General features: G+C 36.4%; 1 protein-coding gene across 1 annotated transcript; it reads left to right on the top strand.

The window, feature by feature from the left end:
• Window positions 1–1,007: 1,007 nt before the first annotated feature.
• On the top strand, window positions 1,008–26,227 carry LOC128855609 (disintegrin and metalloproteinase domain-containing protein 12; the record flags this gene model as incomplete). Its single annotated transcript, XM_054090646.1, has 9 exons — window positions 1,008–1,166; window positions 6,154–6,342; window positions 6,511–6,662; window positions 9,417–9,573; window positions 9,644–9,817; window positions 12,880–13,078; window positions 13,156–14,316; window positions 14,402–14,534; window positions 21,082–26,227. Coding segments are annotated over 9 exons (4,389 nt in total), but the record flags the coding sequence as incomplete, so codon positions are not given.
• Window positions 26,228–26,898: the final 671 nt, after the last annotated feature.

The following is a 26,898-nucleotide window of genomic DNA, read 5'->3' as shown; positions in this document are numbered from 1 at the left end:
ACACTGATGTAACTAGAAAAACAACATCCAGCACTTGTAAAGTGGCTACACATACACACACACACACACACGTGTTATGCCTTGTTAGCATATCTTATCTGCGCATCTCTGCCCAACATCTCATACCCAACACTTACAATTATTTACTTGTTCGCCAAGGGTTAAGCCGGTTGCTCAGCTGCCTGTTGTTACACATATGGAAACGAACATAGAGTATATTTCTAAGTGGGCATATCTACATACGCACACATGCATATGCACATCTGCGTTTGCTTCGTTTGGCCACATACACGCACCTTGTGCTGCCATCTAATGCCATGTAATTAGAGACTAACCACAGTTTCTCAGGTTCAATTATCGTGGGTTGTTGCAGCGGGTGTCTCTTGACTACATCCATAGTTAGCTTCAACAGCACACATCACAAAAACGCACACGCACACACACACTCACTCACAACTATGCACTCGCCTTCCTTGCGCTCTACGGCGTCACAGCTTGTTGGCTATTGCATAAATCTGAACTACTAAAGTCTGTCAATGTCAATGTTTTGTGTCGCATATCAGCTTGTGCATCTCCAATGCACACTCGCATGCGCACGTGCACACACACACACACACGCACATACATATAAGTATTCGAATATTTATGGTTTACAACTTTATGGATCGCTACCTTGTAAATGGATTAAGTGTGCGGTTGTCTGTTGCACGAATGCTGTTCCTCGTTGCATGTGCGTAAATCTTTATTATAATCTTTGTTGTTGGCCCGTAAGCATTTAAAATGTCATTACGTATCTAAATTTTCGTTAATTTGTAACTCCCTGCCTCTCCCTGCCTATCTATTTGCATCTGCAGCCTTTGTAAAGGTGTTGAAACTATTTTGGTTCTAAATACTTGCGTTGCTTTCTATTTTTCCGCCTTCATTACTTAGTTGTTGTCACTCGATTGGGACTCACACTTTTTTCCTCAACTAATTTAACTAATTCCATGTAATTCACGTTTGCTCATTTTCTTTTTATTTTAATTATTTTTCCAGCACATTCATCATATCCACAGACTGGGGATTTTTTTCCTGCCCTTAATGAGTTCTCAAGTCATTCCGTGATACGCCCCGAAATTCTGCATGGGCGACATAAACGAGCCTTACGAAGTACTTTGGATGCGGAGGTGAGTAAGAGTTTTTGGAGTCACCAAAATGTATAGGGTGATCCAAGTGCAAGCATATTTTTGAAGAATATTAAATTATTTTAAACTTTTTTAATGGACTTCAAATACTTAGTTTTCATATTTTGATTTTGTGCGTCAAGACCGGTTTAACGACAAAACAACAATTTATGTAAATGATTAATAATAGCAATAAATTAATTTGTTGTTCTACTGTTGAACCGGTTTTGAAGTACAAAAAAAAATACGCAAACTGAATGAAAAACGAAGAAAACTCAATTTATTGTTTCCCCCATTCAAAAAGCGCAGGGAAATTCTCAAGTAAATAAGCCAAACTTGAGATAAGTATTGAGCCTATGCGTGCCAGTATCCATTTGAACCCAAAAAAGTGGAGCTACCAGGTAGATACCTATGAAATGAGACTTTTTTTAAATTTCAAACGTTTATTAACAAAAAATGGTTACAAATTTAATCTTCAAAATAATCGCCATGGCTAGCGACACATTTTTCTCATCTCTCCGGCAATTTGTGAATGCCACGCCAAAAAAATTGGCCGTCTTTGGCCGCAAACCAATCATCGAGCCATTTTTTGGCTTCTTCGTGAGAATTGAAGCGCTGCTCGGAAAGTGCGTGGCCCATCGATGCAAACAAATGATAATTGGAAGGCGCCAAGTCTGGTGAGTAAGCCACATGCGCCAGCGGTTCCCAATTGTACGTCTCCACCAATTCCCAGGTCGCTCTTGTTCGATGTGGCGGTGCATTGTCACATTGCCAGTTCACACGGCACCCATCTTCCGACCTTTAAAATCATGTCCATGTCTTTCAAACGTTTGGAAATGGTTTTTTGGGTCACTCCCAACTGCTCTGCCATGATTTCTTGCGTTTGACTATCAACTTCATCCAACAATGCTTGCAATTCGGCGTCCTTAAGCTTTTTCGGTGGCCGGCCATGGTCCTCGTTCTCCACGTTAAAATCAAACTTCAAACCACCTGAAGCATTGTGCGCTACTTAGAGTATGTCCACCATAAGCTTCTATAAGCATTTGATGAGCTTGAGAAGCGGTTTTCTTCAATTGATAACACAAAATCAACGATGTCCGCAAATCGTAGTTTGAAGGCACGAAATCCGACATTTTTAAGAGCGACAAAAATGCGTTTTTGTATGAAACGTAACAAACAATGAACTGAATATTGTTGACAGATGACAGACGAAAAAGACAAGACATTGGGGAAGGTTTAAAAACACTCCTAGTGACATCTATGGGCTAATAGCTGAAAGTCTCATTTCTTAGGTATCTACCTAAACTTAAATGCCAAAATTTTTATACAAATAATATAATTATTACAAATAAATTTTAGTTTAAGGGGTTAGGGGTGGTCAAATTTTCAAAAGATTGAATTTTTTTTGCATTTTCTTAAAGTATAACATCTTAAAAATATTGTGTGAAAATTTGAAATGAAACCGACAAATACTTTTCGAGTTATTCAACAATTAACAAAGGGCGCTCGGGCGCTTCGGAGCAGATAGCAAAACTTTAAATGCGTTTTTCTCAATACTATATTTTTTAAACTGGTGATCACTGTAACTTAAAAACCGCTTGGTAGATTTCAATAAAATTTATACTGCTTTGGAAAAACTTGTGAAACTCGTGTCTGATCAAAGAAGTTTTTTTTTCAAAAATTTCGTTTTTTTTTAACAATAAATTTTTTTCTCGAAAATCTGAAAAATATTTCCTGAGGCCGCCATATTGTTAGCCAAGATTATCTATTAATAAAACTAATTTCTCCTGTCCGATTGATTTTATATGATTATCCAAGGAGTTGTGTGGATCACCACAAGAGACTTCTGGAGAAACGGGCTCCACACAAACAGCGATAACTTTTACAATTATTAATTTTCTTTCTGAAATTTTACTTAAGTCAAGTCAAAACATTATGTATTAATGCTATGTTTTTATTTTTGTAAAATAAAGCAACTGATTAGCAAAAAAAAATTATTGAAAATCATCATTTTTTCGGGCCTCTGACTACCCCTAACCCTTTAAGAAGATTTTTCTTTAACGTTATTTTGCAAGTATTTTTCTTTCAACGAATTCAAATGAGAGTGCGGTAATCATATTTTTGAATGAAATAAGGCAACAAAATGAAATATTAATTTAAATTCAGCGAAAAGAATTGAGAAATACCCTGAATCGTTAGGAAAATGGATGACGCTTTGTAAGAAAATTTCTTCATTGCTGAATTATGAGGGGCATTCGAAGAGTCCATACAAAGTCAAGGAGATAACACTAGTCGCACGTAACGAGTTAATATTAAGTTAGTAGCATCTCTTGGAAAAATACAAAATTTCAGCCAGTTCGGTATATTTCTTGGCATTCGTTCGAATCGAGGAAGGCGAGTGATTTTCTTTTTCGATTTTGCTCGTGCCTCAGCAGTTGCGGTCGCAAAATTAATGGAAATAGGGTTCCATCTTGTTCCCTTGTAGAAAGGAAGTGCCGTACATGAAAAACGTTTTCTAGTGTTCCCATGTACAAATCCTATAAGTCCAAATATGTCACTTGTATCTGCAGAAAAATATTTGAAGGGAACAAATGAGTAGGTATATATGTATATATAATTGGCGCGTAGACCCGTTTTGTGTGTTTGGCCGAGCTCCTCCTTCTATTTGTGGTGTGAGTATTGATGTTGTTCCACAAATGGAGGGACCTATAGTTTCAAGTCGACTCCGAACGGCAGATATTTTTATGAGGAGCTTTTTCATGGCAGAAATACACTCGGAGGTTTGCCATTGCCTGCCGAGGGGCCATCGCTATTAGAAAAACTTTTTTTCTTAATTTTGATCTTTCACCGAGATTCGAACCAACGTTCTCTCTCTGAATTCCGAATGGTAGTCACGCACCAATCCATTCGTCTACGGCGGCCGCCGAATAAATGAGTATACCGAAGTTAAAAACGTTGACGACTTCCCCAACAAAAAACTACCTCTCCAAAGCAAGATCAGAGGAGCTTTGATTTATTTGTGACGAAGCCGAACTTATCGTTGGGTGAAGCTGATAAGCAGTTTTATGGAGAATGCAGTCGGTTACACAACCACACATGTAATCGACAAGATGCTAAGTAGCGAGGAATCGTGGGAGATCATCAGTGGTTTCGCGGTAATGCGAAAACGATTCCAAATGAGGGAGAGTTTTTTAGTCCCCGGACATACCACTGCAGCGACACCAGCTTTGATGATGCATTAGGCATTTTAAACCCAATCATCCGCAAAATAAAGAAAAAAAATATTTGTTGTGTTAGGCTCGGAACTGTTCAGCCCATGTGTTGAATATTATAAGCCCATGCAATTTAGTTTGTTGGAATCTAATTATAGATTCAATATAGATTCAAAATTCAAATAATTTCCAAGTTATGGCTGTCACGCTTTTGTTAGACAGACTGTAAAAGAAAGGAATGATTTTTATCAAATTTCTCTCCTTACACTCTTTTAAGGGGTTAGACGGGTAAAAAAGGCCTATTTTTAAATTTTTTTTTTTTTTTTTTTTCAATGTAAAAAATTATTTATTTAGTTCAAACTTTTTTCTGTCTTATAGATACATATTTAAAGAATAATTTCTGAAATTTTCAAAACAAAAAAAAATTAAAACTCCGCCATTGTGACGTCATTTCCGGTGACCCCTCGAAAAAAGGTGCGTCCGCGTTGTCAGCATAACTCCTGACAGACTCATCAAAAATGAAAAAACAAAAATAAGTGCATTAGTTAAGACCATAAACTCGTGCTTGAACGAAGGAAAGAAAAAAAAGTAAAGATTGGAATTTTGGCAGACATTTTTCCAAAAAAATGAAAATTTCGGTCAAATTTGCTTGACATTTTGTGTTTTTTAAAATACTTGTAATTGAAAAAAAATGCTTCATTCAAGCACGAGTAAATTGTATCTTGAACACCTGTGTAAAATTTCATCGAGATCGGTAGAGTCGTTTTCAAGAACATTTGACAACCGACTTTGAAGACACGGTTCCGAGAAAAACGCATTTAAAGTTTTGAGTAACAATAAAAGTGGCTTGGAGCGCACACTTTCCAAAAGCTGTATCTCCGAAACTATTATTCGGATCGACTTGAAAACTTAAGATAATATTCCTGAGATGTTGTAGATATTAATCAGCCAAAAAAAATAAATCGATTTTTTGAACCAACGAAACCCATGTAACCCCTTAATCGAAACATTTTGGGCACTTTTGAAGCAGAAGGTAAAGAAAGAAATAGGAGCATACATTTTTCCATTCCTAAGGGTCAAATCTGCTGACTCACTAGCGGAAGGCTAGATGTCATCTGCATGCATTTGTATATATGAATTTCTGACCAATGGCGAATTTTTGCGCAAACCGCTGTTCTTACACAATTCAAGTTAACATTTCCAAGGTCGCATTACACCTTTCATTCTCCGCTTATTGCTGCTTCTTTCCGCACCTCATGTCATGTAAATGTTTAAAAACCATCCAGTAAATTGAAAAACGCCCACAATTAGCATGTTGAAATTAAATTTGTCTGCTGAAATACGATCGGCCGCCGGACAATTATTAAGCATTGAAAAGGTTGATGGCATCCGATGGGTTACTACGAATGGTAGGTAGTATCCCTTGCATTTGTAGGTGTGTGTGATTTTGTGAATACAGGAAAATATAAAACTCATTGGCAAAGCTATTAGGTGCGACATAGATACTGTTTGCCAACCCTCCAACGGTATGACTGAAATGTAAATATGAATTATTAATTTTGATATCCTTTTACGCAATTTTAAAATGGAAATTGGAAATTTTATTATAGAAACGCAAATATATGCATAGAAACAGAAAATAGCTAGAAAATAACTTGCATAGCTTCCATTTTTATTCATACTTTACAACAACAAAAAAAATACAAAAAAATGTTTGCATATTTTCATTAGCATTTGCGAATAAATTTTCTTATCCGTCTGTCGTATGCTTTTTTTAGGACGGCCAGCACGTACCGCACATAACGCTCACGTATCAGCATGAAGGTCAACGCGTCCACGTTGACCTGCATCGCAACGATGAATTGCTGCCAGCTGAACATTTTCTCCGCTATCAAAATTCGAATTCGCCAACAGGGCGTGTCGTAAAAAAGTTCACAAAGACTGAAATGGAATTGTGCCATTACCAGGTGAGTTATATTTATGAACATTCTCTGGCAGCGTCGTGATTCTAGTAACACGCGCCAGTAACTCAAAATTGTTGTAGTTTGTTTTTGTTTTTTTGTTTTGTGTTTTGTTTTGCGATAATAACTTTTCTTATTGTTTGTGAATTTCATGCATTTTATTCCAATTTGTAGGGCACCATACGCGGCAAACCGTATTCAAATGTTGCCATATCTACTTGTAGTGGCGGTGGTGGTGTGAATGGTGTGGTTTTCGATGGCAACGATACATATTTCATACACTCCGGTACCGATGGACGCTTGCAGGATGATCATTTTTTATTTCGGTGAGTATTTTACAATTGATCGCTCCGGCTTTTATTTAGTTTTTAGGCATTCGTGTAGCATACATTGAGGCGCTGTACCATGGTAGTAAGTATAAAAATGTGTAAACTTGACATTGACTTTGGTAAAGGCTTATGGACGTACAAGTGTATATTCATACCGGGTTCAAATGTTTTAATAGTAAAAGAGTAATAAAGGTTAGGTTAGTCTGGTTGGCAACAAGCCACGCATAGACCTTTTGGTCCCTAGCGATACCAGATGTAGACCGACCTCTATGAATACTGAAAGTAGACAGTATGTAGGATGTCAGCGCTTTTGGCGAATCTAAGCAGCGCTGGGAGATCCGCTTTTGAGACGATCTCCAGACCCTCAAACAATGGGACTCCCAGGCATTTTAGACGCGTTTTTAATAATGCCGGACAAACGCACAGAAGGTGTTCTTAAGTTTCCTCAACATCCAGCAGATATGCACCGTACTGCTTGCGGCTAGCCTTTGTAATGGCCTCCCTGCTCCGTCGAACATTTTTGGACTTAATACAATATGAGCTTATTGCTTTTATTGCTGCTTGACTGTCCACGTATATATATTAATTGTTGAGTTCTTTCTTGTTCTAGAGTAGGCTAGCTCCGCGGCTTTCCCCTCAGCAAAAACTTCAGCTTGGAAAATACTGCTGTGGTCTGGCAGCTTGATAGGCTGTCTTATCCCTAGTTTTGAGCAGTAAATACCCGCTCCCACTCCGTCTAAAGTTTTAGAGCTGTCTTTATAGATGTGAAAGGTTCTATGGCCAGGCTTCATGCCTTTGTGCCATCCCTCCTGTTCAATTGTAGTGCGAAACCTTCTCTCCCAACTAAAGTACGGAGTCATGTAGTCAGTGCAACCTGAGCTCCACTTTCCTATTGAGCTGTGACCGAAGGTTCTGCAGGCGAGTACCCCCGCAGGCACTAGCCTCCTCGCGGATTTCGCTGCTAGGTTTTCCGGCATAAGGTCAATAGGTGGCATGCTGAGTATCATTTCCTCAGTTACGCACAGAGCAGCGAGTCGTTGAATCCCTTCTAGTGGCATTAAGTATGTCAGTTTTCTTGTCGCAGTCCACCATACTAAGGCCCCATACAGCAATATCGGTCTAACTACTTGTGAGGACATAAATGACAATGAACATACGGGCCGCCCAAAAACAGTAATCAGCGAAAAATCCATCGAAATTGTTCGTAAATTTCTCAAAAATGAACCGAAGTCATCGTGGAAACTCATAGAATCGGACGTGCATATCTCTAAAATATTGATCTATCACATTTTAACTGATCATTTGGACTTACGATAGGTCTGTGAACGTTTCATTCCGTTAACAGAGGACCAAAAATCGCTCAGAATTTAACATTCGAGAGACCCCATTAAAGAGGCGAGAAAAGGCGAGAACTTCATTTATAACATTGTAACCGGTGATGAAATGCGGTTGGTTGCCAACATGAACCAGAAACTAAGCGTGAAAGTGCCGAATGGAAGGCCCCAGACGAGCCACCACCTAAAAAATCGCGTTTGGAGAAGTAAAAAATCTAGTCGATGCTCATTTGTTTTTACGGTTCCAAAGGAATTGTCTACAAGGAGTTCGTAGCAGCGGGCCAAACCTTCAGTACAATTATCTATATTTTTACATTGCATTCGTCGAATTCGCCCTGAATACCGCGAAGGAGGAAAGTGACGTTTATTGCATGATATTGCGCCATCTCATCGATCCACTCTTGTGGCTGATTTTTTGACTAGAAATCGCATTTTAACCACCAATCACTCAGCGTATGCGCTTGATATGGCTCCCTGTGACTTCTACCTACTCGGCAAATTGCATTTGGCTATGAAAGGAAAACTTTTTGCGTCCGTAGAGGCCATCTAAAAGGATTGTATTGACATCCCCAAGGACATTTCGGTCAATTACCTGAAACACTCTTTCGAAAAGCTTTTAGATCGCGCATAGCAGCGTATTGAGGCCAGAGGCGACTATTTTGAATAAATAAGATCGAATTTATGAGAACAAAACTCCTGTCGTATCTATTTTAGCTCAGTCTTATTTATTCGCCTTGTATAAGTGGAATTGGAATCATGATTAATGCACACCAATTTTTTTTTTTTAGCAAATCACAAGTATCAATCAATTCCCTCAACGCTATATTGACACTTCGCTTCATTATTTAAGATTTTCTCAAAGCACTGTCTTCATTTTATACGATTTTTTTTACTTTAATAGAGTCATTTTTACCCTCACTGCCCACACTTTTGTCAGTCGATCGCAATCTACCTGTCTTTTTATTTGAAATTCGCCAGCCATCAGCTTGATTGGCTTGCCTAACAGGAAAGTTGGGCTCTGCGTGCGGCCACCTTTTAAGTCAATATTTGGTCAGCGCATACGTGTAAACAAGCCGGCGCTTTTTCAGCCACTTTAGCGGCTGTCGCTCTACGTTAACACAATGTCATGCCATGGCCGTTACTCTTTTGACTCAGAACTCACCTACGCCTGTTTGCATATAAATTAGTCGCACATGCCAGAATTTCTTTTTAACTTCCTTTCGTACTTCCGTTTGAGGCAAAAATATTGCAAATACGTTTAGCGAAATTGGCATTGCTAATTTATGCTAATAAGTGACTCAAAATTTGTTAACTGTTATTAGACAATTTTGTGATTAACAAAAATACATTTAGTAATAAATAGAAATAAATAATGAAAAACACTTAATTCATTTAATTTTTTTTTTTTAATTTTCAGACATTCCGATTTGTTGCATAAAAATGCAACCTGCGGTTATAACAGTGCCACCGACGATCACTCACATAATTTTGACGAAAAAACTGAGAATTTACTATCGCAGCTACCGCAAGTACCAGCGCAGCTTGATGGTTCAGAGTTCAATCGAATTTTAAGGGTAAGTGCAGAATTTTGAGATTTGTTTTTTTTAATTTTCTAATAAATTAAAATTTTTTATGAAATTCTAGTATAAAAGATCGCATCATAATAACGATGTAATACGTGGCCCCTACAATGCCAACAAACATTCGTCATATGTGGAACTGGTCATTGTGGTCGACAATAAAATGTATAAATCGTTTGGAGAGAGTCAGAGAAAAGTTCATCAGCACTGCAAGGATTTGGCGAATATTATTAATGCGGTAAGTTATTTGTACGAAAAAAGAATATAGAAAACTATAAAGGTTAATAAAGGGTGATTTTTTAAGAGCTATAAGAAAGTTTTTCAAAAAAACACACGTAAAATTCAGAAAAATGCATTCAATTTTTATTTAAGTCGATAGTACAGTCCATATAATTTAATGTTTGAAGATTATTTCATGCAAATGTTGACCGCGACTGCGTTTCAAATGGTCCATCCGCTTAGTCCAATTTTGGCATACTCTTAACAATGTTTCGGCCGGTATCTCACATATAAATGCTTTAATGTTGTCTTCCAATTCGTTAATTGAAGCAGGCTTGTCTGAATAGACACGAGCTTTAACATAGCCCTACAAAAAATAATCTAAAGGCGTTATATCGCACGATCTGGGTGGCCAATTGACAGGTCCCGAACGTGAAATAAAATGTTGACCGAACTCGCCTCTCAACAAGTCCATTGTTACGCGTGCTGTGTGGCATGTGGCACCGTCTTGCTGAAACTACATGTCATGCTAGTCAAGCTCTTGCATTTTGGGCAAAAAAAAGTTGGATATCATTTCACGGTAGTGCTCACCATTCACAGTTACGCTACGATTCGCAGCATCTTTGAAAAAGTACGGTCCAATGATACCTCCAGCCCATAAACCGCACCAAACTGTGACCTTTTCTGGGTACATTGGTAGCTCTTGCAATTCTTCTGGCTGATCTTCACTCCAAAATCGAAAATTCTGCTTATTTACGTTACGTGCCCATTAATCCAAAAATGAGCTTCGTCGCTGAACACAATTTTTCGATAAAAAAGTGGATCTTCAGCCAACTTTCCAAGAGCCCATTCACCAAAAATTCTGCGTTGCGGGAGGTCGTTCGGCTTCAATTCTTGCACCAGCTGTATTTTGAAATGCTTCACACCTAAATCCTTTCGCAAAATTTTCCACGTTGTTGAGTAACAGAGGCCCAATTGCTGCGAACGGCGACGAATCGATAATTGATGGCCATCATTAACACTGGCCGATACAGCTACAATATTTTCTTCAGTTCGCCCTCTACGCAAGCGTGTTGGTGGTTTGATGTCCAATAATGTAAATTTGGTTCTAAATTTAGTCACAATAGCTCGAATAGCCGCTTCAGTGGGTCGATTAAACTGACCATAAAATGAAAGAAGCTTGCGATAAACTTTCTTAACAGAACATCATTCAAAAAATTCAAATTCAAACAAAACACGAAACGTGCGTCAGCTGTTTAAACCAACTGTATAAAAAGATAATAGCTAAAAAATCACCCGTTATAAAGTCAAGACTGGGATCATGAATGAGACGTAAATGTTTGCTCTGATTTTGCTCACGGCAAACGTTGAAATCACGATCAAAGCTTAATCAAGGCGGTGTTCTCTCTCCATTTCTCTGGAGCATTGTTATCAATGACTTGCTGGAGGAGCTGGTGAGGAGGGGCTGTAGGGTGTTTGCCTACGTGGATACCCTGTACGATTTGATGCAGGGATACCACAACTTAGTTCTTCGATGGGCGGCGGAGTGCGGCTTGTCGGTTCTCTTCTCTTAAGACGGAGCTCGTCCTTTTCACGAGGAAATATAAAATACCCAGAGTTCAACTTCTCCCGATAGGGCGCGCTCCATTGGTGCTTTCTGACAAGGTAAAGTACCTAGGTCTAATCCTTAACACAAAGCTAACGTGAGGAGAGAGTAAGGAAGGCAACAATCGCCTTGTATGGATGCAAGGGCGCAATTGGCAAAAGATGTGGCCTTTCGCCTAGAGTTGTATTTTGGCTCTATAATACTATAATAAAGCCAATCTTGTTATATGGAGTCGTCTGGTGGTACTCACTGGAGAGGATGACATCGGTAAGGAAGCTAGAGAGAGTTCAAAGGTCTGCACGCATAAGCGGGGCGCTACGAACTACTCCTACTCTAGTGCTTAATGTAATGTTAAATGAGGTACCTATAGACATCGCAGGCAGAATTGCCGCTGCACGTACCGCAATCAGACTGAGGGGTTTGGGCTATAGGCTCAATCTCACATATGGGCACTCAAGCGTCCTTAGAAACTTTGAGTTCATCCCCCTTTGACGGATCAGTGTGGTACACTCGCTTAATCCAATCGGAACTTTCTCCACCCATATTCCATCAAGGGAGGAGTGGACCGGGGGCAACACCTGGGAATAGGGCCTGGTTAACCTGTGTACGGATGTCTGGAAGTTGGACGGTAGGGTTGGAGGAGGAGTATTCTGCAAAGAGCTCCCCATCAAACTCAAATTCAGGCTACCAGATCACTGCAGTGCGTTCCAAGCAGAAGGGGTCGCAATCAGGGAAGCAGTTGACTCGCAGCTTACTTGCGTAATAACTGTTAAGGAGGTAAATATTTACTCCGATAGTCAAGCGGCATTTAGGGCCCTAGGCTGTGTTATGATACACTCGAAACTGGTCAGGGAATGCCTGCTCTCTCTCTCGACTGCATCAGAATTCTTCGACCTAAGGATAATCTGGGTACCTGGTCATAGTGGCATTGCTGGAAACTGCGAAGCCGACGAGCTGCCCAGACAAGGCACCTGTGAGGTAGTGTTCCCGCAAAAGGAGAAAATCGGGATCCCCTTGACAACCTGCGCTCTATTCCTGGAAGGATGAGCTTTGCACCAACTCAGCGAGCGCTGGGCAAGTACACGAACGTGATAGGAGGCGTTCGAGGGATATTCTGAGGATGACAAAATCTCAGCTCTCAAATTTTGTGGGTATCCTCACGGGGCACTATCCGCGAGGCATACATGTCGTGAGACTCAGAATTACTTCGAGTCCTTTTTGCGTCAGTTGTATGAAGGATGGGGTGGAATCATCTCAGCACCTGCTTCTTAGCTGCACCGCTCTCGCGGGACCAAGATTTAAGCATCCTGGTTCTCACTTGTTTTCTGCGCCTGCTCACATCATAGCATAAAACGGCTTACACAGCCGCAAATTAGTCACCGTTCATAGTCCACAAATGCTCTTCTTCACTTATTATAATTACCTTCGGAAACTCGGAAACAATTTAAACAAAATTTTATGTATTTTCTTTTTAGCTGTACGTTCCGTTGAATATCTTTGTCGCACTGGTGGGTGTCGTCATCTGGAACGAGTCCAACGAAATTGAGTTTTCAAACGATGGCGATCTAACTTTGCGCAACTTCCTCAATTACCGCCGTACAAAACTGGTGCTGGACCATCCCAATGACAATGCACAACTGCTCACCAAAGAGCAATTTAGCGGTGGTGTTGTTGGTAATTAACCTCTACAAAGAGCTTTAATTTTTACATCTGTAGTAAAAAATAATAAAAAATGTATTTTTATCTTACAGGCAAAGCACTGAAGGGCCCCATTTGCACTCACGAATACTCTGGTGGCGTTTCCAATGAGCACAGCCAAATTGTCGCCGTTGTGGCCACCACCATGGCGCACGAAATGGGCCACAACTTTGGCATGGAGCACGATTCGTCCGACTGCAAGTGCCAAGATGAGAAATGCATAATGTCCGCTTCGTCCACCTCTGTGGTGCCGGTGCATTGGAGTAGTTGCAGCATTGACCAATTGAATATAGCCTTCTCGCGCGGCATGAACTACTGCCTACGCAACAAACCCACCAAGTTGTTCGAGTCACCACAGTGCGGCAATGGTTTCGTGGAGCCAGGCGAGCAATGCGATTGTGGGCTACCCAACTATTGTGAGAATACCTGCTGCGACCCACACACTTGCATGCTGCACACGAACGCGTCATGCGCCACCGGCGAATGCTGTGATTTGAGTACGTGTCGTCCCAAAGCGGCCGGGCAGGCGTGTCGTGTGGCAGAGAATGAATGTGATTTGCCGGAATACTGCACAGGCGAATCGGAGTACTGTCCATCGGACGTGTTCAAACGTGACACCGAAGAGTGCGACAGCGGGCAAGCGTATTGCTTCCAAGGCAACTGTCGTTCGCACTCACAACAGTGTCGCATCTTATGGGGACCGACCGGCGAGAGTTCGGAGCACTGCTACTGGAAGAATACAGAGGGCAAACGGGGCGGCAATTGTGGCTACGATCGCATCAACAATACATTCATACCGTGCGAGAAGGAGCATGTGGCATGCGGCATGTTGCATTGTCGACATTTGAATGAACGCCTGGAATTCGGTATGGAGTCGGCAGCGGTACTATCGCATTCGTTCATTAATCACGAGGGTAATATAGTGCCTTGTCGCACGGCGCTGGTCGATTTGGGACTGCAAAGCACAGATCCAGGACTGTCACCGAACGGCGCCAAGTGTGGGGATGGCAAAATGTGTGTGGACCAAAAGTGCCTAACGATAGAACGCGTACGTGCCACCGGATTTGGCAAGCAATGCCCAGATAATTGCAATGGCAATGGTGTATGTAATAGTTTGGGCAATTGTCATTGCCACGTAGGCTATACGGGCGCAACATGTCGCCTGCCCGGACCGGGTGGCTCAATCAACAGCGGACCAGCAACCTCACCTACTAGTAAGTGTGCGCGCTATTCATGTTTGAAGCCGTTTAAGTAGTAAAAATAATTAATTCCTACTTTTTTTTTCTGAAATTTCCACAGGCCATCAATCTTTCCAGAACTTCATGTATATCTTCTTCTTTGGCGTGATACCATTCATGATGCTCATACTCTGGCTCACGTACTACATACGCACGCGACGCTTCTTCCTGGGCGGCAAACTGGCCGAGAATATGTATGTATCCACGCCGCACAAGTCGGTGTGCTCATTTAGCACTTCCACTAGCAATACAACTACTTCCTCCCATCCTTCCAACACTTCTTCTAACTTGTCTTCTTCTTCAACTGCATCTTGTGCATCGTCTGCTGCGAGCGCAACTAAACACTTGAAGGGCACCGCATTAGGGGCCCACACGCAACGGGGCCAACTCAAACGTTCAAATACACTTAATACAAATACACATACGCATGCGTACACTAGTAGCAACATCACGAACACTACTACCACCAACACCAATAGCAAAATGCTAATCAGCCAAAGCGCCTCTACTAACAATTTGGCGCGTATCCATAACAATTTGTATTTAGCCAAAAGTAAAACTAACGAAGATTTGAATAGTCTCGCGCCTAATAGCAAAATTGTTTCGGTGGCGGATATTAAAAACAATTTCACAAAAAATAGTTTAAGCAAGAAAAAGTCAGCAGCAACACCAACAAAAATACCAACCATACCCTCGGCGGCCGAAAACAATTATTCCACAACTCCAACAACTACACTGAAACGTAAACTCAAAGCACCACCAACAGCACCAACAACAACAATCAATAGAAAAGCAAACGAGCAACAGCTCTCGAGTGGCGATAACTCAAAGAGCGGCTCAAGTGACAATAGTCAGAATAATACACTGCGCCGCAAGCTAGAAATCACCGACATTCGCTTGCAATCCACCACAAACCCCAATGCACTGTGCGATGGTGCACAATTCATAGCGAGTGATAGCGCTAGGTGTGTCTATGTTTTGGGCAGCCAAAATAGGAATTTCATTAGCCAAGATGATAGTGATTCAAAAGCTGCCGATAATAGTAGTCGAAATAATAGCGAATAAAAGCAAAACGAACAAAAAAATGCGCAAAAAAATATTGCTTTGCTTGGTAGACATATGCGCATACAAATGCATACATACCTATACATACATACACACCTGTTGTGTTGACAATAATAGGAGCGCGGCATATGACAAAGTTTTGAAAATTTTATTTCTAATTTTTTTTTATTAATTTTAATTTTTTTATTAATTTATATCTACTAAAAAAACTCATTTACCTCAAACTCATATACCCAAATATACTCATTTACAGTTTGTAAAAGATTTTGAAAAACAAAAAAATTTTTTTTTTAAATATTTTAAAACAAATTTTCATCAAAATTTCAAACTTTTAAGTCAGCATTTTTGAAAAATTGTGCCAGTTTAAAATAGTTCAAAATCCGCGTTGATTTTGATATTTATGATATGATCGTCACATGCATTTTCTGCCGTAAATATAACGTTCGAGTTTTTTTTTGTGTAAATGCTAAAAGAAAAAAAAAATTGCCAAAAATCAACGCGAATTTCGAGTCACTTCAAACTTGCACTTTATTGCACTTGCACAAAATTTCGTGGACTATAAAACTGCTTACTCGAAATTTCTCTTAAATTTCTGATTAAAATTAACGAAAATTTTAATGCAATTTTTTTGAGTTTTCTTTTTAATTTGTTCAAAGTTAAAAACTTCTAGTTATGTGGTTTGTCTCGTAGAGTAAACTATATTTTTATTGAAAAACAAGTTTAAAAATTAATTAATTAATTAATTTTGAAACAATTTTTCATCAAATTTTCAAACTTTTGAGTCAGCACTTTTGAACAAATTGTGGCAGTTAAAGTTACAAAAATTCAATGGATTACAAAACTGCTTACTCAAAATTTTTCTAATAATTCTGATTAAAATGAATGAAAATTTGGATGCAAAAATTTAGAATTAAAGAAAAGAATTTTGAATTAAAAAAAAATTTAAAAATTTTTTTTTTTTTTTAATTTCAAGGTTTTAAAATTTAATTTATATGGTTTGTTTGGTAGAATAAACTATATTTTTATTAAAAACAAATTAAAAAAAAAAATTAATTTTAAAACAAATTTTCATGAAAATTTCAAACTTTTGAGTCAAAATTTTTGAAAAAATTGTGTCAGTCATTGTTCAAAATCCCCGATGGGTATGATATTTATGATATGCTATCCTTATGCATTTTCTGCCATACAACGCCCGATTTTTTTTATGTTGATTAAATGCACGAGACTGCTGCAAAACAAACAAAAAATTGTCAAAAATCACCTCTTCGAACTTGGACTTTATTGAACAAAAATTCAATGGGTGCTTACTTCAAGTTTTTGAATAATTCTGATTAAAATGAACGAAAATTTGGACGAAAAAATATTGATTTAAAAAAATTTGAAAATTTACATTAAAAAAAAAAAAAATTATTTAAAAAAATTTTAATTTCTTAAAAAAATTTCAAAGTTTTAAAATTTAAATTAGTTAAGAATTTTGAATTAAAAAAAATCAATTAAAAAAAATTTGAATTTCTTAAAAAAATTTCGAAGTTTTAATTTGAATTAAAAAAAAAAATTTTATTAAAAAAAAGTTGAGTTTCTTAAAAAATTTTCAAAGTTTTAATTTGAATTAAACAAAAAACAAATTCAATTAAACAAAATTTGAATTTCCTAAAAAAATTTCAAAGTTTTAAGATTTAAATTAGTTAAGAATTTTGAATTAATTTTAGTTTCTTAAAAAATTTTCAAAGTTTTAATTTGAATTAAAAAAACAAAAAATTCAATTAAAAAAACTTGAATTTCTTAAAAAAAATTCAAAGTTTTAAAATTTAAGTTAGTAAAGAATTTTGAATTAAAAAAAATTCAACTAAAAAAATTTGAATTTCTTAAAAAAATTTTAAAATTTAAAAACTTGAATTTCTTAAAAAAGTCAAAGTTTTAATTTGAATAAAAAATAAAAAAAATTTCAATTAAAAAAAACTTGAATTTCTTAAAGAAATTTCAAAGTTTTAAAATTTATGTTATATGAAAATATTTTGAGAAATTCAAATTTTTTTTAATTGAATTTTTTTTAATTCAAAATTCTTAACTAACTTACATTTTAAAACTTTGAATTTTTTTTTGGAAATTCATATTGTTTTTTTAATTGAAAAAAAATTTTTAATTCAAAAATTTTTTAATTCAAAATTTTTTAATTAAAAAAGTTTTTTATTTAAAATAATGAAAATTTTTTTTTATTCAGAATAAACTATATTTTTATTAAAAAAAAGGAAATTTTATAAAAAATTAAATTTTCACAACATGTCGCGCTCCTATTATAGCAAACACGGTTCTATGATATATGGATTTAAGTATACGCAATTATGTTTATGCATATACATACGAATATGTATGCACTTATTCTAATTTACACGAAAGAAAAACTGTTGGCTGCTGTTGCTGATTTTTAGCTGAATTGTGCCTGGCTGCTTTTGCTTTAAATGCCTCGAATGCCTCAAATGCCCTTTGTTTCGCATGCCTTCCTTGCTAAGTGTAGTTTGTGTTCGGCTGAAATTAAAAAGAAAATCATACTCTGCATCTCAAATACTTACCACTTTTGCAAATTGTGTTGCAATATAATCGAAAATTATTAAAAATAAAATTAAAAAATAATCAAACTATTAATTTTTATACACTTCTACGGAGATTATCAACTTAAGAGCGGAACTTTGCTTTGAACTGAATACAACTGCCCGTTTTTTTTTCCATTATAAATTACTTTAATAATTTATTTTAGCTACTGTGACTATATAGTAATAATCTCATATAATAATTAATACTCTTAAGCCTGTATTTATCTAGATATTAGAATTCGACCATATTTTGTGTGTAATAATCTCTTAGTTCGAGTAGCATGTAAATATAATTATATTACTACGTTTTCAATTAATTTAGATGGGAAAAGTGGACCAAAACTGAACCTATTAGGAGAAGTTTATATTGAGATTTTGTTTTTATTTTTTCTTTTTTTAGTTTTTTTAAACACTTTTTATGCTTCGAACAAAATCCAAATATTAGCGAACTAATCTGAATTATTTTTGTTTATTTAATTTTTTAATTTTAATTTAATTTTTTAATATTTTTTTTAATAGATTTTTTTTTCATTTATTTGTTTTTTCTAAACACTTTTTATGCTTCGAACAAAATCCAAATATTCGTGAGCTGATCTGCAATATTTTTATTTATTTATTTTTTTGTTTGTTTTAAATTAATTTATTTTTTCATTTATTAATTTTTTTTCAACACTTTTTAGCTTTGAAAAAAAAAAATCCAAATATTCGCGAGCTAATCTGAATTATTTTTGTTCATTTCATTTTTTTATTTTTTTTTTAATGTTTTTTCATTTATTTTTTTTTCTCAACACTTTTTATGCTTCGATCAAAATCCAAATATTCGCGTGCTGATCTGCAATATTTTTATTTATCTAATTTTTTTTTTTGAATTTTTTCTAAATTTATTTATTTTTTCATTTATTAATTTTTTTCAACACTTTTTATGCTTTGAAAAAAAATCCAAATATTCGCGAGCTAACCTGCATTATTTTTATTTATTTTTTTTTTATTTATTTTTTTTTATAATTTTTTTTTTGTATTTTGTTTTTCTCAACACTTTTTGTGCTTCGAGCAAAATCCAAATATTAGTGAGCGAATCTGCAATATTTTTATTTATTTCATTTTTTTTTAATATTTTTTTTAATTAATTTATTTTTTTTTCTCAACACTTTTTATGCTTCGAACAAAATCCAAATATTCGTGAGCTAATCTGCAATATTTTTATTTATTTCATTTTTTTTTTTAATATTTTTTTTAAATTAATTTATTTTTTTTTCTCAACACTTTTTATGATTCGAACAAAATCCAAATATTCGCGAGCTAATCTGCATTATTTTTATTTATTTTTTAATTAATTAATTTATTTTTTTATTTTTTTTTCTCAACACTTTTTATGCTTCGAGCAAAATCCAAATATTAGCTAGTTAATCTCTATGATTTTTATTTTTTTTTTTATACATTTTTATTCATTTTTTTTTTTTTTGAACACTTTTTATGCTTCGAACAAAATCCAAATATTCGTGAGCTGATCTGCATATATTTTTATTTATTTTATTTTTTTGTTTTAATTTATTTTTTCATTTATTAATTTTTTTTCAACACTTTTTATGCTTTGAAAAAAAATCCAAATATTTGCGAGCTAATCTGAATTATTTTTGTTTATTTAATTTTTTGATTTTAATTTTAATTTAATTTTTTTATTTTTATTTTTTATTTTTTTTCATTTATTTTTTTTTTCTTAACACTTTTTATTCTTCGAGCAAAATCCAAATATTAGCGAGTTATTCTCTATGATTTTTATTTTTTTTAATACATTTTTTTAATTTTTTAATTTTTTTTTTTTTTTAAATGTATTTAATTTTAGTCCTTATTTTGTCGGAACTAACATCTTTGCTTCTTTAATTAGTTTTTAGCAATGCCCCTATTAATTAGAGCCCTAAAGTGCATTTTTCCTGTAATATTGAGATATTTTTATTCTGTTAAAAGATTTTTTTTTTCTGATTTTTTCATTAAGTCATAACCTATAAATTTAATTTATATTGTAAAAATATAATTTTTATGTAATGTAAATTTGTGTTCTGTGAATTCAAAGCTAGTCTCTAAGTATATAAAGTATATGGCTTTAAATAAAATATGGCAACCTTTTAACACAGAATGCCGCTTTCATTGGTGTTGTTTTGCATTTGTTCTTCATTCACATCTTTTTTGTTATAAATGTACTAAAGAACTTCTCCTAGACTGCATGATTTTAGAGTTTTTGTGCAAAACATATCAGCTGTGGTGTTGGCTAGCATGCAAGCATATTTTTCGTTTGCACTGTGCACTGTGTGTGAAGAGTTTAACAATTGGCTGTGGTATGTGAAAATTATTACTTTTTTCAGTTATTTCTAATTTTTTACGAATTTTACTAACATTCTAATTAGCTTTAACTAACAACTCCTCTTAATTATTATGTAATTCAATAAAGTAAAAACTTTAAAATTAAACCCTCCGTTGGGCACCTTTTTTTAAAACCTTCGATTGGGCACCCGGCCAAGTCTGGCCCGACTTTTTCGACTTTGTACATGAATTTAGTATATTTCTGTTACAGCTAGCGACTTGAGCTTCCAGGTAGCTTGCTAAAATTCATTTTTCTATCGATTTATGGATATGACCTTTTAAAAATTATACCCGAACAGGTCGAAAAGGGACCAGTCGTGGGTGCCCAACGGAGGGTTAAAGTTGTATATGTTTTATGCACCTCACTAAACATAAAATTTATTAATTTTCAAGTCTTTCAACTAATTAATAATATTTTTTTTTTATTTATTAAAATTAAATTAAATTATTAATTTTAAATTTTTGCAAACTTTTCTTTACCTGAAATGTTAGTCAAAATTATACTAACAACACTAACAATTAATTAAAAATTCATTCAAATATTACACAATTATATTTATACTGCATACATACATACATCCATATGTGCATATATAAGTTTCATATTATTTTAAGCGCCCCTTATAATTTATTTACTACGTTTCTCTCACTTTATCCTCCTCTAAATCAGCTTCTTCTTCATTCACTCATCATATTTTTCCCCCTTCTCTCTTTGTCTCTCTTCCAGCATCAAGGCTGCCAGCACGAAACAACCATCTGTCCGTCCTGACCATGGACCTCATGGTGGTGGCGGTAACGGTGGTGGCGGCGGCGGCGCCAACAGCCTGCCCAAATCGACACCCAGCAGTACGGACGATATGAATTCTGCGCTACTTAAGTCCCCCAGCGACTCCAATGACACCTCTGTCGGCAATGGCATGTTCGGCAAATTCAAGGGTTTCACTCTCCGTCCGCTCAATGACACCACATCGCCGACCAACAACTTCAATGGCCCCAATGTCGCTTACGTACAACCCACTGTGCAGGATACGGTGGCCATGAACGGCGGCGTGCCACAGCGTTGCGCTCCACCGCCACCCCTAGTCAAAGGTAACTCCACGGATGCAACGCAATCTAATCGCTGGGCGCCACCACCACCCGTGGGTATGGCAAACGCACCCGCATTACCACCACCTAATCCCGGCTCGAATGCACGCCCGATCATATCGATGCCGGTACTGGAGACCTCTACGCTAACGCTGCCACTTAAACAGTCGAGCGGTGAGATGTCACCAACGCGTGCTGCTCCACTACCGCCTAGCGGTAATGCCAGCCAATCTGGTTCTTTGCCGCGTCCGGCGCCGCCACCACCTGTGCCGTTACATGCGGATCCAAAATTGAATGTGAAGCGCGACGGCACCATTCGACGCATTGCTTCGTTCTTGAAAAAGGAGGAGAAGCCGCCCGCAAAGGAGAAAACCTATATTGATCGCGAGAAGTTGAAGAATATCGAGATATCAGCACCAATGCCAGTTGCGCCACAAGGTGAATCATCCAATTCGGATTCGGAGACCACACCCAAAGAGGAGGAGACAAAAAATTTGGTGAAGCGCGCGCAATCAATGCGTTCACCAACCAAGAAACCAAATGTGCAGACTTTCGGCTCAATGCGCTATGCGCCAGGTAGCGCGCGCCCCAAGAGTGTGGCTGCTGCCGCGGCGGCTGCGCGTCCGAAGAGTCCGCCACCGCGCCCACCACCGCTAAAGAAAACTAATTCGACGACTTCTTCTGGCTATGCACTGCCAGTTGCTACTGCCAAGTCGAGCATGGAGAATACCTATGATGATTGTGAGTTTGTCGAGCAGCCGCTGACCACCGTAGGTGAGTTGAGTGAAGCTGACTCGCCTACTTCAACTGACAATATTTACTCAGTTATAGACGAAATACCGCCCGCGGCGCAAACGCTTAAGCGTAGCGATTTTGTTAACGAAAACAGCGACATGGGGTTGCTGGGTGAGATTGTAAACGAGATCGAAAAACGTAATGGCGACTCCATTTACACCGCCTCAACGCTGGCGAAAAGCAAGCCGCTAAGCGTCGAGGAGGTAAAAAATACAGCAAAAGAGTCGAAAACAAAACCAAAGCCCACAATCGGCACCAATGTCAACAAGGACGCCAATGCATCAGCTACATCAGCGGAAGCGGTGAAAGCGCCTGCGAGCGCAACAGCGGTTGCATCAGCAGCACAAACGGTGCCTACCTACTTGCGCCCGACGCCAGTGAATGCGCCAGTGGCACGCGTGGCGCCTACACGCGCTGATCTCTCACCCACCATAGCGTTCTCCAGCTTCAAGCCGTCAACCGCAACCGCAAGTGCAACGACAACAACAACAACAGTTGGAGGTGGCGCTGTCGCAACTAGTAAAACTAATGCCGCTGCGCCCACTCGGCTCGGCGGCAGCAATAGCACAAGCACCAGCACAGCGACGGCGAGAAACAAAGTATTCAATAAAACGCCTACTGCTGCAAACTCAACAGCCGCAACACGTGCAGGCGCCACAACAACAAGTAGCAGTAGTAGCGCAGCACTGCCCTCAGCCACTATCACAAAACCGAAACCGCTTTCCGCGAAGCCCTCGTTCAGCAGTCAAAAGAAAGTAACACCTGCGCCTGGTGCAGGCGGCAGTACAGCGGCTAGCGCGCGCCTAGCAGCTACGGGTACGCCACGTACCGCGCCCACCGTCAAGTCAGGCAACATAGCGTCGCTCACGCAACGTTTCGAAAAATGTGCCGCCACAAGTGCGCGAAAGTAAAAGCGCGTTGAGAACTCTTTCTTTGGCTGCTTATAGTTTGGTGCGTGCGCTTGCTTTGCTTAGTATTACGAAATGAATAGGAATGCGCGCGCGCTCATAGCCATTAATGCTGTTATACATGTGTGTGTGTGTGAGCTTAGATGGTTGACATGAGGCAAACTGCTCAGCGGACAAAAAGGCATGCGACCCTGCGAAGCGTATTTGAAAATGCAGGATCTTCCACAGAAAAGTCACAAGGCGCCCCACACTATAACTAATGCGATATTGTAAATTGTATTGTAATGAAATTCAGACGTAGATAAGTGGAGATAAACTTAGCATTAAAATTGGCAGAAAAAATTTATAAGAAAAAAAAGTAGACGAAAGAAAACTAATTCAATTCAAAAGTGATATTCATTCCTTGGCATATTGTAACGTCGAACGAAATCGTTGTAGTAGTATATAAATTATGCGAATAGAGTGCGCCTAAAGCGATCTATAGTTTTATTTTTTTTAAATTAATTTATGTAAAGTGAAACATTTTTTGACACTCAGTTTGTGCGCCGCAGCTTTATGATAGACGTAATTTTAAGTTTTGTAAATTTATTTTAAATTATAAGCGAAAATTTTCCATGTTATTTTGTAAAGTTTGAGTAGTTCATTTTCATTTCAAGTATCTCAAAATGTGTAGCGTAAGAAATTAGTGATACCTACAAATTTTATTTATGTAATGGTGCATTTCACTTAGAAGTTACTGTTCTTCAGACATTACAGGCAAGAGAAAGCACGACAAAAATATTTTATAATTTTTTGTAGCACCTTTGTGAGTCTTTTCATAAAAACGGTGAACCGTAATTTTTCTGAAGATAAATAAAGTAAGTTTCAAATTTAAAAACACTGAGATTTCAGACACAAAATCAATGCTAAATATTTCGACAAAAAGAATTTACTGACAATAAAAATTTATACAAATTTTTCAGACTTCCAATTTGAATGGCGAATTCCCTCAAGGCATTTCACAGCTCAATTAAGTTTTCGTTTCAGTTATTTTGACAGTTTTTCCTTAGCTTCTAAGAAATTGCACAAATAGGCATTTCCAAGGCGAATCTATTAAAGGTGGTGTTGGTAAATCAGCAAGGCTCATACATTAAAGGTGGTGGCACTAGACCAACAACAATGTTCTGTAGATTTGATTGTCAAAGCAAAGTATTCAGAAACTAGAAAACTAATCATGAATTCGCCTTGCTTCATTCGGAGCTGACAGCCACATGGACGCGGCGAAAGAGAAAAAAACAACTCAGCTGACTTACCACCACCACCTTTAATAGATTCGCCTTGGTAAATCAGCTGATTTGTTTGTTTTTTCTTTCGCTGTGGCCATGTGACTGTCAGCTCCGAATGAAACAAGTGGAATTCATAATTTTTTTCCAGTTTCTTTGTTACTTTGCTTTGACAATTAAACGTGCAGAACACGTTTTGTTTTTAATTTTAAAAATATGCCCTTAATGTTTGTTACATTTTAATTTTTTTATATTTTAATTTCTTTAATTTTAGTTTATTATTTCTTTCTTCAACATTTCTTATATAATATTTTAATTTTCTTAATTTCAATTTCAAAAAAACTTCTTTAATTTTTTTTTAATTTCAATTGTAAAAAGATTTCTTTATATTTTAATTTTTTTTAATTTCAGTTTGAAAAAGATTAAAGCATTTTTTATTTTAATTTTTTTAATTTCGGTTTTAAAAAGATTTTTTTTTTAATTTCAGTTTTCAAAAACTTTCTTTAATTTTTTTCTTAATTTCAGTTTTAAAAAGATTAAAAAATTTTTTATTTTAATCTTTTTAATTTTGGTTTTAAACAGATTTATTTTTAATTTCAGTCTTGTAAAGCTTTTTTTAATTTTTTTATACTGTTTTTTAATTTTTTTATTTTTATATTTTATAAATTTTCTTTTTATTTTTTTATTCTTACATTTTTATTTTTTTTTATTTTTTTAATATTTTTTATAATTTACTAACTTCAGCTAATATCAATTTTTTATTTTTTTCTTAAATTTTTATTTTTTTCTTAACTTCCAAGAATTTCGCACAAATTTCATCTCAAGTTCGGAAAATTCTCGTGTCACAGTATTTAAAAACACTGCCTTTACTCATGAAAACAATAACAAAAAAATATTGGCAGCTTTTTACCAATTTAATAAAATCTTAAGGCTTTTCAGCTTTGTAGCTTTAAGCGTTAAAAGTAAATTTTTTAGGCTTTTCTAAACAACGACTTTTAAAAAAATTATAATTTTGAACTAACCTGCAACGCAGTATGCTGAGAAGGAAAAAGTTTAAAAGAAATATAAATTTTTTTGTATTCTTTTCCTCCATTTTCTTGTGTTTAGAAATAAAACTACGCCAAAGAAATCAATAAGTGCACTGAGATTTCTTTAGCTGCTAGAAATAAATGTAAAATAAATGTCAACTGATGTTTGTAAAATAAATAGAAAATAACAAATTAAAAAAAAATCGAAGTAACTGTAACTAAATTATAAAAAAGAAAAAATTCTTATTAGAAAGCTGCAGAACAAAGTTTGTTAAAACTAGAAAAATTTTCATGTTCGCAATTTAATTGTCAATTGTGTGTGTGTGTATGTTTCAAATGTCTTAAAACAATTTGTCTAGCACCACTCGAGGGAGTTTTATTACTTAAAAATTAAAAAATAAAAATAAACGCAGTAATAATTTCCCTTCATTGATTTACGTCTTGGGCAAATAAAATCCAACACAGCTCCCAACTCTCCTTCCACAACACATAAATTTTGCGCATATTTCAAATGATTATCGAAATGTAAATTCGGCAGCATTTTTGCGTCTCGTCTGCAATTAAAAAAATTATTAAAAATACCTTACATATACATATACACTTACATGCATATACTGAACTATATCAAAAATGAAGAAGAAGAAGACGTAACTCTTAATGTATTTTGCTAGCTACTAAACGTCAATCTGAGTGTGCTGGAAATTCTACTTTGAATGTATTGCAAAAAACTAGAAATAAAAAGGAAAAAAAGAAAATGCATACACATCAAAATATTGTATAATTAATTACTATTAGGCTTAAAGTTATTGAATTGTGTTATATTAAATAAAAGAATAATAAAAAACGCAACCTATATACATACATACGTAGCTATATGAAAATGAGCACTTATAGAAAGTGAAACTGTACATTAAATTATAACTACAAGAAAAGTGATGACACAAATAAAATAAACTACTTTTTCATAAAAATTAATGTAATAAAATATCGATCTTTTTCATTTTGGTAACTACGTATTTTCGGCTGGGGACGGAAACAGAAGCGCCAAATTTCGGTTTCTTTGGTTATATCGGGTGTTGTTGTTGTAGCAGTAAAATAAGCCCCGTCAGTGTAGAGTGTAACATCGGTCGTCTTCGTCAGGCTCATCTAAAGGTAGGCCCAGGAAACATGCTGTTTAGACAGGTTGGGTCCAGAGGGAGAGGGGTGTTTGAGTGGGTTTTAAAGGGCATGTGAAAAGGTGGTTGGTGTCGTGCGGGGTGCCTTCACATGGCGGACATAAGTTTGGTATAGCGGGGTCACTTCTGGAAAAGTAGGAGTTTAACCTGCTCCAGTATCAAGAACGTAATTGTGCCAGTGTTACGCGGGTCTCACGGGGAAGCTGGAGCTCTTCATCTGCAATGGGTGGTGGTTGGACTCCGATTACGGCATTCACTGGAGGTGAGTTTATGAAGGTAACAGATTCCCG

The sequence above is a fragment of the Anastrepha ludens genome, chromosome 2 (assembly GCF_028408465.1).
Source record: "Anastrepha ludens isolate Willacy chromosome 2, idAnaLude1.1, whole genome shotgun sequence".
NCBI lineage: Eukaryota > Metazoa > Arthropoda > Insecta > Diptera > Tephritidae > Anastrepha > Anastrepha ludens.
Note: the sequence above shows the minus strand (reverse complement) of the source record. Positions and strands in the feature narration are given on the sequence as shown.